The 18,236-nt window shown below is 42.7% G+C and overlaps 1 protein-coding gene across 2 annotated transcripts; it reads right to left on the reverse strand.

Moving 5' to 3' along the window:
- Positions 1-512: 512 nt before the first annotated feature.
- Positions 513-17,465, reverse strand: LOC109897024 (arf-GAP domain and FG repeat-containing protein 2-like). 2 transcript variants are annotated; one of them, XM_031832315.1, is made up of 14 exons: positions 15,558-15,843; positions 12,316-12,365; positions 11,749-11,842; positions 10,297-10,412; positions 8,303-8,450; positions 7,656-7,782; positions 7,299-7,403; positions 6,283-6,501; positions 4,950-5,022; positions 4,635-4,678; positions 4,164-4,256; positions 3,801-3,920; positions 2,225-2,295; positions 810-1,518 (listed from the first exon to the last, which is right to left on the reverse strand). In XM_031832315.1, the coding sequence occupies exons 3-14, from the start codon at positions 11,800-11,802 to the stop codon at positions 1,471-1,473; spliced, it is 1,218 nt and encodes a 405-aa protein (XP_031688175.1). In that variant the 5' UTR covers positions 11,803-11,842; positions 12,316-12,365; positions 15,558-15,843; the 3' UTR covers positions 810-1,470. The 2 variants fall into 2 exon arrangements, with proteins under 2 accessions (XP_020347105.2, XP_031688175.1); XM_020491516.2 differs by lacking the exon at positions 12,316-12,365 and having other exon boundaries at positions 513-1,518; positions 15,558-17,465.
- Positions 17,466-18,236: the final 771 nt, after the last annotated feature.

Genomic DNA, 18,236 nt, shown 5'->3' on the forward strand with positions numbered 1-18,236 from the left:
GTCGTTTGGGTGGTGGACCAAACCCCTGTATCGATGCAGTTCTTGACACACTCAAACCGGTGCGACTGGCACCTTTACTAGAAAAAGCACTTAATTATTTTGAATGGCACACAGACACAATCCATGTCTCAAGGCTTACAAATCCTTCTTTACCCTGTATCCTCCCTTTCGCCTACACTGATGGAAGTGTATTTAACAAGTGGTATCAAAGCTTTCACCTGGTCAGTCCATATCATGGAAAGAGCAGGTGTTCTTAATCTTTTGTACACTCAGCGTATATGCCACCTCATGGACAAGGCTAGAAAACTGTACAACATACGCCGCCTGGTGGTTGAATTGACCTATATCAAGTTGTCAATAGGGAAGTTTTTAAATAGGCTATCCATAATTGGCTGAAAGCCAACGGAAGCAATTACTTGGGTAAATATTTGATTATCTAAATAGTTTGTTACAAGTTACATATTATGCAATATTTTCTCTCTCTCACACACCGAATAAAGAACTAGACACTGTTTAAAGACGCAACAAATATTTGAATTTATGAACATGGACACATCATTACACACACTTTCTCAATAGAACTCTATCTTTTGTTTGCAAGAGATCAATTTCATCTCCATATTTTCACCCCAAATAACAAATATTTGGTCCATTATAGGGAGAAATAAAACTGTTTTGTTGTGAAAATAGCTTTTTACATTCAATAGTATCTCCTCTTTGAAGCCCTCCAAGCACATGCAGCCTGAGACTGAAACACAAATGATTTACTCAAGACAAAAACTGACATAAAACGATACAAACGTGTTCTCCACATACATACACACAGCACATGGGGGGGAAAGACAGGCTTGTCTGTAATGTCCTCCTATCTACATGCATTAGGAGGATGTTATGTTAAGGCTGCCATAACCATCACTAAAGGAAAAAAAAATGCTTTGCTTGTCATAATTTTTTGCTCGTCATCATGTTCAGCTTTCATAGCCTTGAAGCGGGATCTCTCTCCCTTTTGTAACTTGATATACACTGACTGACTGGACTGGCTAGTTTTTAAAGGCCGTTTTCAGAGGTGGCTCCAAAAAAGCAAGCCGAATGTGATGATTTGGCGTACTGTTTTAAGAATGGGACTGTTGTTGCACAAAAGCGGGACATGGGAGAAACAGCGAAGTGTGTGTGTGTGTGTCTTGTCTGATGGCACCCACTGAGCCCTGAGGTGGATTCTATTGTCATACAAACACCTTTAATATATGGTCACACACACACACACACACGTACACGTTATTTCAACGGATCAACATTACTGTACAGAGACTCCACACACACACACACACAGAGGGGAGAGGAGCCTGCATGAATGCTTCCCCTCTCTCTGAAGGCGAAAATACTCTAGAGGCATTGAAATGGCAGCAGCTCCTAAAGTTCACTGGTCTTCATGTGCCCAGGGGTGGTTGGGGGGTAGCCGGGGCGCCGGTATCAGATGAAAGGGTTTCGCGACGTTCCTCTACTCGGGTAAACATTCCCCTGAGAGATGGCAAGAGAGAGGGAGGGAGAGATGGAATGGTGAGGGAGAGATGGAAAAAGGGAAAGGGTGAGGGAGAGATGGAAAAAGAGAGAGGGTGGGAGAGAGATGGAAAGAGAGAGGGTGAGGGGGATATGGAAAGAGGGAAAGGGAGATATGGAAAGAGAGAGGGTGGGAGAGATGGAAAGAGAGAGGGTGGGAGAGATGGAAAGAGAGAGGGTGGGAGAGATGGAAAGAGAGAGGGTGGGAGAGATGGAAAGAGAGAGGGTGGGAGAGATGGAAAGAGAGAGGGTGGGAGAGATGGAAAGAGAGAGGGTGGGAGAGATGGAAAGAGAGAGGGTGGGAGAGAGGGAGGGAGAGAGGGAGGGAGAGATGGAGGGAGAGATGGAAAGAGAGGGAGAGGGTGGGATAGATAGAAAGAGGGAAAGGGTGAGGGGGATATGGAAAGAGAGAGGGTGAGGAGAGATGGAGAGAGAGAGGGTGAGGAGAGATGGAGAGAGAGAGGGTGAGGAGAGATGGAGAGAGAGGGAGATGGTGAGTTCCTGCTGTACATCTACATCACCAGAAAAGCCCTCCAATGCCTTTTGAATGAAGCATTAGCATAAGAATTAAGCAGCTAGCAGTCCAAATCCCCAACAAACTGTGCAAATCTATTGAAGTACACTCAATGCTTATTGTAGTGTTGCTGTAGTGTGGTGTGGTACTCACAGTGAATGGGTTCACTGACATTGGACGAGGAACTTTGGGTTGAGAGTCCGATGCCGGGAAAGAGGCAAAACCTACAAACCCAACAACACCCCAAAATCAGAGATACATTAGGATCGAAGACTATCGAAGACTATGCCGTTCCTCGGCATACACATCACAGACAAACTGAATTGGTCCACCCACACAGACAGCATCGTGAAGAAGGCGCAGCAGCGCCTCTTCAATCTCACGAGGCTGAAGAAATTCAGCTTATCACCAAAAGCACTCACAAACTTCTACAGATGCACAATCGAGAGCATCCTGGCGGGCTGTATCACCGCCTGGTACGGCAACTGCTCCGCCCACAACCGTAAGGCTATCCAGAGGGTAGTGAGGTCTGCACAACGCATCACCGGGGGCAAACTACCTGCCCTCCAGGACACCTACACCACCCGATGTTACAGGAAGGCCATAAAGAACAACAACCTGCCTGTTCACCCCGCTATTATCCAGAAGGCGAGGTCAGTACAGGTGCATCAAAGCTGGGACTGAGAGACTGAAAAACAGCTTCTATCTCAAGGCCATCAGACTGTTAAACAGCCACCACTAACATTGAGTGGCTGCTGCCAACACACTGACTCAACTCCAGCCACTTTAATAATGGGAATTGATGGGAAATGATGTAAAATATATCACTAGCCACTTTAAACAATGCTACCTAATATAATGTTTACATACCCTACATTATTCATCTCATGTGTATACATATATACTGTACTCTATATCATCTACTGCATCTTTATGTAATACATGTATCACTAGCCACTTTAACTATGCCACTTTGTTTACATACTCATCTCATATGTATATACTGTACTCGATACCATCTACTGTATCTTGCCTATGCCGCTCTGTACCATCACTCATTCAGATATCTTTATGTACATATTCTTTATCCCTTTACACTTGTGTCTATAAGGTAGTAGTTTTGGAATTGTTAGTTAGATTACTTGTTGGTTATTACTGCATTGTCGGAACTAGAAGCACAAGCATTTCGCTACACTCGCATTAACATCTGCTAACCATGTGTATGTGACAAATCAAATTTGATTTGATTTGATTTAATACATCCAATACTAGTCTGACAAACATAGAATAATTACTGGAATAGACAACACCCCTCAGACCATGGAAGTTTCACTCATTCTAATTCCATGGGTTCTAACGCTATATTTGGGGACTGAGTTGGTATTATGTAAGCATGGGAGAAGACGCTGTGATCATCATTAGCTATGATGTTGGAGCCTCTTAGGGTTTGAGGAGGCCGTGTTGGTTTTGATCACAGGCCAAACCCCATACATAACAGATGACATGGTATGCTGCTGCAGCCCAGCCAGAGAACACATCCACGCAGCACTGCACTGCAGAAACTATTTTGTTTCTTGGCAAAGCATGTACTGTACTTTGTATATATTTAGAACACCAAATGGTAAACACTTTTTGTGTGCTCTTATCCTATACAGTTGGAGAAAATTCAACATTATTTTGTCGAGAATAGAAAAAAATAGCATGAGAATTATAATAGACTTATACTTGCCATTGGCTTCCTGGTTGTTGGCATGCTTGTGTGGAAATGCATTCTGGGTAGCCGGAGTTGGGAAGGTGGCGGACGGAGGGAACACTGAGGTTGGAGAGCTGACGAACCCACTGGAGTCACCTGCATAGGGAAACAGAACATAGGGGTGTTAAGTCACACACAGTACATTGAAATATTACAATAAACCAAGAATCCAGGGGTCCCAAATCTCCAATATAACTGTTTGTTAGTTATTTCTAAACTACATGAACTATTAGCTAATGAAGACTGTCTATGAATTACTTATATACAGTTACCCCTGTTACTGTACATTCTTGACCTTTGCCCCCAGGCTGAATAAGCAGTGCTCTGCTGGCAGCTTACCTCCTGAGGTGGACCTGTTGAATGGGTTACTGGGGGACAGGGCAGGCTGTTGCTGCTGAGAGTTGGAACTGGAGCTGAACGGGTTGGGGAAGCCTGAGACATGGAGGTAGGAGACAGAGAGACAAGGATAGTGAGAGAGAGAGACAATAGTTCATGGATATGTTCAAGCCTTTCAAAGTCTTTCATGAAAAATATACACCTGCATGCAGGGGCGCAACTTTCACTGGGGACGGGGGGGGACGGGGGCGTTCTGAAATTGCATTTTTGTCCCCGCCAGGTTTATCATGCGAATGTGATACAAAACAAGGCAACGGTGTGCTTTAGGACCGGTAGGCTGTCGGGTAGGCTGTTTGGAGTATTTAACCGACAGGTAAAAAAAAATTATTAAAAAAAGATGTCCCCCACAACTTGTAAAACAAAAGTTGCGCCCCTGCCTCCGTGATTGATTAATATTTTTGTAACACTGCCTACTTGCAAATGTTTGAGATCCCGACACAGCATCCACGCCTGGAGAGCTGAAGAAAGTCGGAAAAGAAGAGGAAAGAGTTAAGAACAACTATATATTATTACATGCATGAACATTAAAAACAAGTCAATTTAATATTGCAGTTGCCTCCAGCTATGATGTCGGCCTGTCATGAATTACTAAACCAAGGGCATGCAGATATCCTGAGCAAATAAAACTATGTATTTGTACCGGGACTGGTGCACTTTAACAGAGTCTACACTTCTTCGATGCATTAAATAGGAATGTTAAGTGTATTTGCTTGACAGTGCATTCATTACCTGGCAGGAGTGGAACTGGAGGACAGGCGGTTCCCAAATAGGGTGCTATACTGGGGTAGTCCACCGGGGGGTGCTGAAAACACACATTCAAATAAATAGACTAACCATAGACGGGTTGGTTTTCTAGGCTTAACAACAAAACTGATGCGTGCACAACTATGGGGAAAAACAGACAGGGTTGGCTTAGATTGTTGACATGTAAACTATATATTGTCTCCAAATGTTTATTGAAAACATAAATACATTTGCACAATGAGCACTTGTCTCTCAAATTCATCATTATCGATATCAGCTGATGTACGAAGGGCTATATAAATACATTTGATTTGATCATTACAGTTGTTGGTTAGCTAGCTCGAAATTTTTTGCCAATATTAGCATAGACATGACATGAGTCACAACACCTCAAAACAAGACATGGTATCAATAAAAATGCTACAACGAGCTGAAACAAGCCACATACAATTCCCCACATGGCAGCTTCTTGTCATTGTTGCTAGCTATCAGACCTCTCTGAATCAAATTGGCCTCCCAATGTCGTCAGCCACCCAGTCTACAAGCACAGGGCTCAGCTGGGGGCTAATTTGAGAGATCACATGTAATTGATTTGATTTGACATAGGGTGCAAAGTTTCCAATCTCAGTGTGATTGGTCAAGGTATAACTATTGACTGTGCAGTGTAAAAAAGAAAAAACTGCTTATAGTTCAATGCTATATTAATCAAAAGAAACTACACATAAATCTACCTACAGTATATTATTGCCCAGGGGAGAGATATTATGTATTGAATCATGGAAATAAAACAATGATATATGTTCAAACATGCCTAAGGCATTGGTCCTGCACATTTATGTTCTCATTAGTTAGCAGCTAGTAGCATTGCTAAATCCAAACGGGAACATATTTCCAATGTTGTTTTGTAACAACCCAACGGTTTAGTATTGAGTGCAGAAAACACAATGGGGTCATTCACTTAGTAAAACCTTGGCATTTAGAGTAAGGCATTATGCAATGTAGCTGACAATAATCTCACTCACTTAGTCACACACACACACACACACACAACTATGCCTTACTATACTTGTGAGGTATTTTTTGTGATTCAAAATCCTATATTACCTAACCCCTAAACTTTACCATAATCCTAAACCTAACCCCTAAGCCTAAAATAGCATTTTTATGAGTGAGGACTGGAAAAATGTCCTCACTTCTCTGAATTTTTGTTGGTGTACTATTCTTGTGAGGACTTCTGGTACTCACGAGTATAGTAAAATGTGTACACACACACCACCCACCCTCTCCCACCCCCCACACACACTCCTTCTACCCTTACCTGTAGGTCCAGGCGACGTGTCAGAGAAGACACTGTTTAGTTGGGACAGGGCAGCGTAGCGGTCCTGGTGGTTTGTGTGTGTGTTTGGGCCGGGGGCTGGGGGGGTGATGCTGAGGGCACTGTGACTCTGCTGCTGGCTGAGCCCCCCAAAATCCACACTCAGAGACTTAGGGAAGGCCCTGAAGGGGGCTAAGCCCCCCGAGGAGGACACTGTGCGACCTGAGAGGACCAAACAAAGATGGCCGAGATAAGGAAGGCTGGGGGTGAGTCCGAGATGGCACCCAATTCCCTATATAGTGCACTGCATTTGACCAGGGCCTGCAAAGTAGTGCACTATATAGGCAATAGGGTGCCATTACAGACGCAACCCATGCATGTTTTTCCATGTGACTTGACCATCCAATAGCCTCAATAAAACAAGATAGCAAATAGAACCTCAATGGATTATTGGGGAAATCCTAGCTTTGCACAAACATATAACATGCTACATGTGTTAGCAGCCAGGAGTTGAATGTGTTCCTAGATGGGGTCTGTCCTGGACAGAATCATAGCATACTTCTGAGCTGTGAAATACCATTGGGCCCCTGTTGAATGGGGCATTGTCCACTCTCTAAAAAGTTTAGTTTTTAGAGAGAATAGTTTTATTCATGTTATTATTCTCTTTCTATCCATCTCAGGGTACAGTGTGTCTCTGCTTGACCTGGCCAGTTCTCCGATTGGAAACTTTGAAGGGAGAAACGGACAAATCAGAATTAATAGCAGAAGAGTACAGGACTACTGGCGAGTATGCACTCCCACCAAGGCTATATTCTTCTGTTTTGTTCTATTCTATACCTCTGAATAAACGTTCAGGACACAATCAATTACTGTACGGGTTAGTGCCATACCTGCCTAGTTAAATAAAGGTAAAAAAAAAAACTAAAGTGAAGTTGTTTTTGGAAGTGCTACTGGCTAAGGAGGTAAAAGTTGAGAGAGAAAAGGAGAGATATTTAAGTAGAGGAGGGTGTGGTCTTTACCTGAGGGTCGAGGGAGGGCAGGAAAGGAGGGGGCGTGGCTCTGGGGTCCCATCGTTGAAGAGAGAGAGCCTGGACGTTGTCTCTCTATACCTCTCAGTAGAGACTCTGAGAGCGAGAGAGAGAGAGAGAGTGAGTGAGCGAGCGACATACAGAGAGAGAGAGAGAGAGAGAGAGAGAGCGGTAGAGAGAAGGACAGAGAGAAGGACAGAGAGATTGGCAAGGAGAGAAACAGAAAAAAAGAGAAAGAAACAGACATAACGATAGAGAGGTGGAAAGAGAAAGAAGAAACAGGCATCAAACAATGTTGCCTCAGGTTCCATTACTCACGGTACCAAAAAAGAATGTGAACAGTTCTACCTTTCATTGGGGGGTCTCTAAAGCTCTGGGAGCGTGAGGGAGCACGGGCGGTAAACACATCAGCCCTCATGTCCGCAGGGGAGATGGTGGGGACTCTGTCCCCCCAGGACGAGAGCTGGGACTGGGACTGGAGGAGAGGGGAGACGGGGGGGGGCAAACAGTGGGTGGATGTATTTCTCCTCTGTGTTACATTATCCTCATTTAACCCTTCATCTGTTATTCACCCCTTTATCTTTGCTGTGAAGATGACCTGGAGTGGGTTCTCTTTGGTCATCTGTCTCTGTCTCTCTGTGTCATTGGATCTCTGTCGGTACAGTATTCAGGTACAGTATTCACCTCTCTCTAACTCTATTAGTCTTCTCCACAGTAACACCTCTAACTCTATTAGTCTTCTCCACAGTAGCACTTCTAACTCTATTAGTCTTCTCCACAGTAACACCTCTAACTCTATTAGACTTCTCCACAGTAACACCTCTCTCTCTCTTTTTCTCTTGCTTTCTATCTCTTTCTCCACTTATTTTTCCTCTCTCTCCCTCCATCTCCACTCTTTCCTCTTTCCTCTCTCCTTCAATTTAATAAAGCTTTATATACATGAAATATCCCTCTATCACATCTCCTCAATCCATCGGAGGAGTTATGTATCTCACCAGTGTGCGTATGGGTCTGGCGGAGGGGGGCATGGCGTGGGATGGGGCCTGGGCGGGCGGAGGGCCGTGAGAGGAGGGTAAGGCCTGCACCCCCGGCGGGCTCCAGGGTCCCTCCACCTCCCTCCGGCTCTTGTTCTTCGAAAAATGCCTGAAAAATAGTTCCATGTTGCTGTGACTACATTTGAAGAAGAGATCTTATTTCAATGAGACTAAACTAATAAAAAATCATTTTCCCAATGTAAGTAAATGCATTGTGCTAAAAATAATTTGAATGGACATTTAACACATTCAACTCAGTGTACAACTTTGAGTTGGGATGAGTTTGAAATAGGTGGTACGTCTGACATATACAGTTGACGTCGGAAGTTTACATACACTAATGTTGGAGTCATTAAAACTTGTTTTTCAACCACTCTACAAATTTCCTTTTAACAAACTATAGCAAGTCGGTTCGGACATCTACTTTGTGTATGACACAAGTAATTTTTTAACAATTGTTTACAGACAGATTATTTCACTTATAATTCACTGTATCATGATTCCATGGAGTCAGACGTTTACATACACTAAGTTGACTGTGCCTTTAAACAGCTTGGAAAATTCCAGAAAATTTTGTCATGGCTTTAGAAGCTTCTGATAGGCTAATTGACATCATTTGAGTCAATTGGAGGTGTACCTGTGGATGTATTTCAAGGCGTATCTTTAAACTCAGTGCCTCTTTGCTTGACATCATGGGAAAATCTAAATAAATCAGCCAAGACCTGAGAGAAAAAAAAGTAGACCTCCATAAGTCTGGTTCATCCTTGGGAGCAATTTCCAAACGTCTGAAGGTACCACGTTCACCTGTACAAACAATAGTATGCAAGTATAAACACCATGGGACCACGCAGCCGTCATACCACTCAGGAAGGAGACGCGTTCTGTCTCCTAGAGATGAACTTCTTTGGTGCGAAAAGTGCAAATCCATCCCAGACCAACAGCAAAGGACCTTGTGAAGATGCTGGAGGACACAGGTACAAAAGTATCTATATCAACAGTAAAACGAGTCCTATATCAACATAACCTGAATGGCCACTCAGCAAGGAAGAAGCCACTGCTCCAAAACCGCCATAGAAAAGCCAGACTACGCTTTGCAACTGCACATGGAGAAATATCCTCTGGTCTGATGAAACAAAAATGGAACTGTTTGGCCATAACGACCATCGTTATGTTTGGAGGAAAAAGGGGGAGGCTTGCAAGCTGAAGACCACCATCCCAACCGTGAAGCACGGGGGTGGCAGCATCATGTTGTGGGGGTGCTTTGCTGCAGGAGGGACTGGTGCACTTCACAAAATAGATGACATCATGAAGAAAGAAAATTATGTGGATATATTGAAGCAACATCTCAAGACATCAGTCAGGAAGTTAAAGCTTGGTCGCAAATGGGTCTTCCAAATGGACAATGACCCGAAGCATACTTCCAAAGTTGTGGCAAAATGGCTCGAGGACAACAAAGTCGAGGTATTGGAGTGGCCATCACAAAGCCCTGACCGCAATCCTATAGAATATTTGTGGGCAGAACTGAAAAAGCGTGTGCAAGCAAGGAGGCCTTCAAACCTGACTCAGTTACACCGGCTCTGTCAGGAGGAATGGGCCAAAACTTTTTGTGGGAAGCTTGTGGAAGGCTACCCAAAACGTTTGACCCAAGTTAACCAATTCAAAGGCAATGCTACCAAATACTAATTGAGTGTATGTAAACTTCTGACCCACTGGGAATGTGTTAAAAGAAATAAAAGATGAAATAAATAATTCTCTCTACTAGTATTCTGTCATTTCACATCCTTAAAATAAAGTGGTGATCCTAACTGACCTAAAACAGGGAATTTTTACTAGGATTAAATGTCAGGAGTTGTGAAAAACTGAGTTTAAATGTATTTGGCTAAGGTGTATGTAAACTTCCGACTTCAACTGTAGATATCTTTATGGAGATGATATCTTTATTGATTTTTTTTCACCATTTCTTCTTCTCGTATTTGTCCTGGAGGAACTCCTTGAGCTTCTGTGAGTCCCTTGTGTTGAAGCATGCATCTGTCTTTGGCTCAAAGACACACAGCCAGGTCCTCCTCCCCACCTACACACGTTCAGAGCCACAGAAAAACACAAACACACAAATAATGATGCAGAACATGAACAATAGGCACCACACATACAGTCTTGTACAACTAACCTTGTGGGGACACACAATTCAGTCCCATTCAAAATCCTATTTTTCCTAAAATCCTAAACCTAATCCTGAATCTCACCCTAACCAGTACCCTTACCCTAACCTTAAACCAAAAACCTAACTTTAACCCTAAACCTAAACCTAGCTCCTAACCCTAGCTCCTAACTCTAACCTGAAACCTAATTCTATCCTTAACCCTAAACGCCCTAGAAATAGCATTTGACCTTGTGGGGACCAACAAAATGTCCCCAGTTGGTCCAATCTTCATTTGTTTACTATTCTTGTGGGGACTTCTGTACCCCACAAATGTAGTTAAACATTTCTGTATACACACACACCAAAATAATAATGTAGAAAATGAACAATAGACACATCTGCCTACCAACACATTAGTTAACATGCTAGAGTCACATGCTCTGATCGACACTACTGTAGCTCACTGACTAATTATGAATCACCAACATCAACACATTAATCTAACCAAATCGGACTATCCAGACTTTTCTACCTGATATCTGTGCAATGAATCAGACACTCATGCACACATGAACTCATCTCTAACTAAATTGTATTATTGTGTACAACTGTAAAGTTTGATCCCTTTCACTGCAGACACGCTCTCTCACCACACACACACACACACACACATTCTCTCACACACACACAGTGATGAGGTGGTTTGTGTGTACGGTAATTGCGATGTTCGATCCGATTCACTGCACAAATTGGGCAGAGAACCTACATCCCTCCAGAAAAAGCCTGTAACCACCAAACAGTGCTACACTCTATTGGTCTGACTGGTACAAGAGAGGGAAGCATCAAGCATCCTCTTCTATCTCATAAAGATGGATGAGATTTTAGCTGGGCCTTATTTAGTCTAGATCACATTAAAAAAAACTATTCCTTACACAGAGATAGATTCATCCATCTCATGTGGCCTCAATCCCTCTCCTGGTGGCGGACTCGGCCCAAGGATGTACATTTATCATTTATGATATCTATTTATAATATCTATATCATCTATTCTTGCTCTATTCATCCTGGGACACGTATATATTTAATACTGAATGTTAGGAGTCCAGGTATGCCTTTTGTTTGTGTTTTGTTCACCTTTTCCTGCTGTTGAAATCTTGAAGTATCCAGCTGAGATTTTAACATTATGCCCAGAATTGAAATGAGGTGTGTGAAATACAGGTGTAATACTGTTAAGTCCCGCCTACAAGCCCACCTGACTGTCACTCACCTCATTGCCATGGTTTTGCAGAAACTCCACTTCCTGTTGGGAGAAGGTTGTCATGGAGATAGACTTGACTCTGTGGGGAGGGTTGAGTCCTCTCCTGAGAGAAGAGAGAGATTGGAAAAAGAGAAACCGATAAAAGATATATGTAAGATATGTGAAAGGGGGCACTCCACATTTATAACAACATAAATCGCTAAAGACGAACAATTGTGATACGGCATTTAAAAGAGGAAAGGGCTGTAGAGGGTATTTAAATTGTTCAAAAAAATGGATGCAATGACAGGTGACTGTGAGAAAAAGTGAAAATGAATTGTTACGGTGAAAATGGCCATAGTGAAAATGTATACAGTGTAGAGAAGGTTTACACAACAGTAGATAATATTGTGCTCATTCACTGTTCTTTGGAGGGAGACAGCCTGTCCAAGACTCTAAACCTGTGCTGAAATCTCACCGCTGCGAATTAGTGAAACCTTGCGAAATGTCCCTCAACCACAGCCTATAATCTGTTGGGGATCTGAGCTATGTTCTGCATGCAGAACACAATACATGAGCCGGAAGAGAATGCCAAACCTGGAGCCATGCCGAAATGAAACGTAACACGAGCGCGACTACGGGCTCGCCTGAAAAGGATAAAGTAGTCTGATTAACTGCAGCATACGACACCAAGGGGAGGAAGAGACACATGTTACAGTTTCTTGTCAATACTCAAATGTAACAGCAGCATCCTAAAATTGAATCTGCAGATGCAACATACTGGTTAATCATTTTCTGCATGCACAGCCTGGTCTCATAGACCTGACGTAACATAGTAATCAAATCAGATCACATTTTATTGGTCGCCTACACATATTTAACAGATCACAGGTGTAGCGCGGATGTAGCGGGTGCTTATGTTCCTAGCTCCAACAGTGCAGTAATACCTGACATTACAAAACAATACACCCAAATCCCCAAAATCTAAAGGAACTAAGAGATATATAAATATTAGAATGAGCAATGTCAGAGTCCAGATAAAACAGAATGCAAACATTACTAAAGTGACCTGTGGTCAATGACTATGTACATAGGGCAACCTGCTCCCGCTCTTCCCCCCAGGGGCTCGAGGGCGTCAGGCTCCCCAGCATTGCGCACATCTACCATCCCCCATCAGTGTATTATTGAACTCACCTGGACTCAATCACCTGTTTATTACCTCCCCTGTATGTCAGTTCCCCATCTCTGTTCCCCATTGCTGCAAAGATTGTCGTTTGTCATTGTGTATCAGTGTGCTGACCTTGTTAATGTCTTGCTCTTTGTCTGTTCCTAATTAAATGTCAACTCCCTGTACCTGCTTCTTGTCTCCGGCGTCGGTCTTTACAGCAACAGTCTCTAAGGTGCAGGATTGAGCCGGCCTAGTAACAGTGACTAAAGTTCAGGGCAGGGTACTGGGCCGGGAAGTGGTGACTGTTTAACAGTCTGAAAGCCTGGAGATTAGGGATGCACCGATATGACATTTTTGTCCGATATCTGATATTTTCCTTGCCAAAAAAAACCCGATACCGATAACCACATTTTTTTTATTTCTGCGGCCTTTTAAGAATTCTAGTACAGTTAAATAGTTGCAACACACACTGACCAAAAAGTTATTTTGTTGGCATTTACGTATGTCCCCATTACCAGTAAAACAAAATCAAAACCTATTTCTTTCACTTGCTGTGCTGTTTCGTTGTTCATTTGTTCATTCTCAACCAGGATTTCATCATACATGTCAAGCAGTGCAGTTTCAGCTCTGTCTGTCCGTAGCCTCTCTTCCACGGTGCGCACAGTCACTGTGTCCGTTTACATCTTGTCCAGCTGTGTCTGTAACATTTCACGTAAACCCTGTTTCTTGTCTGCATCGAAGTAGCGGTCCTTGTACCTAGCATCGAGCATGGTGGCGGCAAATTAGAGTCTCAGAGAGAATGCCACCGAATCGCCTGTTCACAGCCTCTAGTAGAGTACTTTTCAAAGTTAACCGACGGTCTGTGTTGGCATTTTTGTTGAGCAGGCATTTCAATGCAATGACAGGGTATCACATCAGCTGCAGACACAGTTGAGCTTATTTCTCGAGTCGGTTGTTCGAATGGAGCAAGGAGTGTTCCTGTTTCCAAGTTTCAAACATGTTCTCAAATGCCATTGAAATGGCAGCAGTGGTGTGAGAACCAAGGCATTCTTGAGCATGCAATACAGCTTTCCTCAGTACGAAATCCTCATGGACCCACTGTGCTGTCAGACTCATAATGCTCATGGGGCTGACATCGCTGGTCCAAATATCAGTTGCGAAGCTAATAGCAGTGACACCCATAGCAAGTAGCTCATGGAGGTGAGTTTCAACAATACTGTGTAACTCCGGTAGGCCAACATCTGAAAAGTAATGCCTACTTGGTAGTGTGCACCGGTGCTCGACCAGTCTGCGAAAGCCAACATCATCTACGACAGAGAACGGTTGGTTGTCAAGGGAAATTCATTCCATTATCTTGGCATTAATGGATTTCGCCTTTGAGTTGCCTCACTGAAATGTACTTACTCTTTCAAATGACTGCTCGACTTGTTGACTGCGCTATCCACAGAGCATACATTGTGGGCTAGGTTAGGAATGCTGTGTAGCACATGTAGAGCTACATTTTTCGTGGCGTCATTACGCCATCTACTTATGTTAGATAGGTGTGCACATCAGCTTTGACATCGGTTTTGCACATCGGCGTTAAACTAGACATCCGATGTTGGCATTTTTAGCTAATATCGGCCAATTCCGATATGCTTACCGAAATATTGTGCATTCCTACTGGAGATAGAAGTTGTTTTTCAGTCTCGGTCCCAGATTTGATGCACCTGTACTATCTCCGCCTTCTAGATGGTAGCGGGTTGATCAGGCTGTGGCCCGGGTGGCTGAGGTCCTTGATGATCTTCTTGGCCTTCCTGTGACATCGGGTGCTGTAGATGTCCTGGAGGGCAGGCAGTGTGCACCCGGTGCAGTGTGCCCCCGGTGACACTCAAATTATGTTATGATTGGTATGGTTACATAAGACAGAAGGTTAATTAAGGAAAACTATTAAATTGGGTGATTGGTCGGGGTGGATGGGTGGGCGTATACTGGGAACTTCTATCAACCCAAAAGTTGTGTGTGGAAATCTCATCACGGCCAACTTTAGCGTTTTATCTAATTAGCAACTACTTACTACTTTTTAGCTAATTTGTACCTACTTAGCATGTTAGCTAACACCTATATCTGCCCTTTAACTTAAGTCCTAACCCTAACCTTAACCTCTAACCCAGCATTTCTCAAACACGGTACTCAGGACCCCAAGGGGTTGATGTTTTGGTTATTGCCCGAACACTACACAGCTTGATGATTAATTGATTATTTGAATCATCTGCATAGTGCTAGTGCAAAAAAAAATAAACGTGCACCCATTGGGGTCCCGAGGACCGAGTTTGGGAAACCCTGCCCTAAACCCTAGCCTAACTAACATTTGCAGCCTAACTAACATTTGCAGCCTAGCTAACATTAGCGATAGCCACAACAAATTGGAATTCGTAACATATCATTCGTTTTGCAAATTGGTAACTTATTGTAGAAATTGCAATTCCTAACATCATACAACATGGATAATGGACACACACAAATGAACACCATTCTCATTGGAGAATCCCAAATGTACATTTACTATGTTACGTCTACCCATGAGTCCGGGTTGGCATGCAATGGGCTTAGTTTTATAGTTGTATTATAATTCTAGGCATAAGTAGCCTAATAGCCTATGCATGTTATAGAAGAAGCTATCCATACTTACAGCATTCCAGAGCACGACGTGCAAACGAAGCAGCCCACGGTGATATCGATGTAAGTCACCCCGGGTTGACTGCACTCGAAGCAGTGTTTGTTTACTCCAGCCTGGGCCAACTCCCGGACCTTGCGGGCGCATATCTCTTGGTTGTCCCGATGTTTTCGGTTCGACATGTTGCTGTCTCGGCCCGCTCTCCCCGCCTTTGGTCTGGCACAGACGACAGGCTCGTAGTGGTGAGCCGCTTACCACTGGCCCTCCGCTATCCTCCCTGATTTCTCCCTTCGTTTACAGTATATGTTACTCACACCCGCATTATTTATGCAGCTCGCATTAACGTGATTTGAGACCGATATTACATGCTTGAGTCAGGCTATTTCGTGTCTTTAGCAGAAGAAGTCAGAGGAGATCTTGTCATACAGTCAAACAGTTTTACTACGTCGTTATTTATTTATTAATAGCTGCGGTATTCTCTTCGGCAGTGGTGAAATAAATATGTCTCGCTCTAAATATCTCTCTCCGCTCTCTGCTCGCCATACGAAGACGCATCGCTTTGGAATGGTGACAGATTTTTGGAACCCAGATTGCCAGCTAAGGAAAGGACAGAGGATCACACATAGCATAGCACGGTAAATAAAATAACCAACAGAGAAGAGAAAAAATAAACCATTATAATTACGAAATGATATTCTATATGACTAGATTATTTTATGAGAGTTGTCTGATGTGAGTTTATTTTCACAGTAACAGCAACACACATTTAATGCCTGTCATGGGGAGACTATATCACGCCCATTGCACTATGACGTCTGAAATGAAAAAAATGTTTTAGCTGCCATGAATTTGTTAACTCTTCACATCGATTTCTGATAAAACCCTATCCATTTAGAACAGTAAATATATGATAGGTTACTATACAGGTCCCAAAGGGTTTACGCACGCGTCATTACGCACATGTAGTAATTAAACAGATTCAAGATAGATAGCCTACGCAAAGTAAATCCCTCCTTCACACTTGAGATTGGTTTCAGATTTTACACTCAGAGCAGATCAGCCAGTGCATGTAATGTAATGATGTCTTTTGGTTACAAACGAGAGCCATGTGCAGGCAGGTCAGGTGGTATGGGCCTGGGTGAGTCCCTGCAGCAATTGTTACACACCTGTCATTTGATCCTACAAGCTTTTCTGATGGCGGTGTAGGATGTAAACATTGTAGGCCTGCATGCATACTATCTAGCAGCTTTTCAGCAGAGTAAGACCTTTCAACGATATACATCTCTATTCTATTAATGTGAACATTGTGCCCTAATGTGTGTGTGTGTGTGTGTGTGTGTAGGCTATGTGTGTGTCTGTATTCATGTACATGTGTGTTGCGCCATTCAGAGAGACATAAATGATGGACCTAGATCATCAGCCACTGTAATGATAGGTCTGTGTAGGCCACTCAACCACAGACTAGCTACTGTGGCATGCAGACCTCTCTGGTTACATAGAACTGTATGTTGTGTTGAGGTAGAGCTAATCTCATGTTGCTCAAGGATATGTGGACTTTTTAATGTTCTGTTTTGAAATAGCCCTCTTGGAGATACAATATGTGTGTGTGTGGGTGTGTGTATGCGCATGTATCTGTGTTTATGTTAATTGGATGGCTTCTTGCCTCAGAAAGACAAAGTACAAGTATCTTCATTAATTGCAAGAGGTTGCCAAACAAGAATACACACCCTAACCACCCAAATTGTACCTCTTTCTAAACATTGGTATGGGATTAAGGGAGTATATGGCCCTTACCAAGCATAATTATCTCACATAAAAACCTATTGACCAAACTACATTCACTCTCACTATACGAATAAATCACAAATTGACTGGTTATTGGGAATACACATAAAAGACTGAACCATTGGGAATAAATATTTTGTAATGTTACCTGTTTGTTTGTTTTTAATTCTTAAAACTGCATTGTTGGTTAAGGGCTTGTAAGTAAGCATTTAACTGTAAGGTCTACACCTGTTATATTTGGCTCGTGACAAATAACATTTGATTTGATTTGTAACGTTCCCCTGATGTTTGTTTTCAACATACAGCGTTTTCAACTTACATATTTGACATACATGACATTGTGCATGTTAATTTATACAGTAATTATTATTCAACTTGTCCTCACCTGGGATTTGAACAACCTCTTGATAAAGGAGTAACATTAAAAAATAATAATATGCCCCAACAACATGAGACAACTATGTTTTTTTTCTTCTGAAATAAGTAAATCAAATCTATGATGAAAGAATAGTTAGCTAAATTGATAAATGACACAGACATGGTGGTGTAGTGCGGAATGCTGTGAACCAAGAGTTTGTGAGTTCGAATCCCATGTGAAGACATGTTGATTCCATATGTGTTATTTCATAGTTGTCATGTCTTGACTATTATTTTACAATGTAGAAAATAGTACAAATTAAGAAAAACTCTTGAATGAGTAGGTGTGTCCAAACTTTTGACTGTTATTGTATGTAAATTGAAAAAGTGTGTGTTAAAAGCACTGTGTGAGTGTGTCCCTAACCAAAACCTCCAGGGGACCATGACAGAACGTCCTGTTTTAAACGTCAATTGGACACAGGAATGTTCTTGCAATGTTTCCATGAATCGTGTCTAGAACATTCTTATCTGAGAACATGGCAACCATGCTCT

The sequence above is a fragment of the Oncorhynchus kisutch genome, linkage group LG9 (assembly GCF_002021735.2).
Source record: "Oncorhynchus kisutch isolate 150728-3 linkage group LG9, Okis_V2, whole genome shotgun sequence".
Classification (NCBI taxonomy): Eukaryota; Metazoa; Chordata; class Actinopteri; order Salmoniformes; family Salmonidae; genus Oncorhynchus; species Oncorhynchus kisutch.

Bases quoted from the DNA above. Each gene is read 5' to 3' on its own strand.
- LOC109897024 (XM_020491516.2), bottom strand. From the start codon at position 15,724: ATGTCGAACCGAAAACATCGGGACAACCAAGAGATATGCGCCCGCAAG. The intron at 4,679-4,949 runs GTAATGAATGCA...GACTTTCTTCAG, and splicing joins TCCAGTTCCACTCCTGCCAG to CTCTCCAGGCGTGGATGCTG. The intron at 2,296-3,800 runs GCAAGTATAAGT...TTGGGTTTGTAG, and splicing joins CAACAACCAGGAAGCCAATG to GTTTTGCCTCTTTCCCGGCA.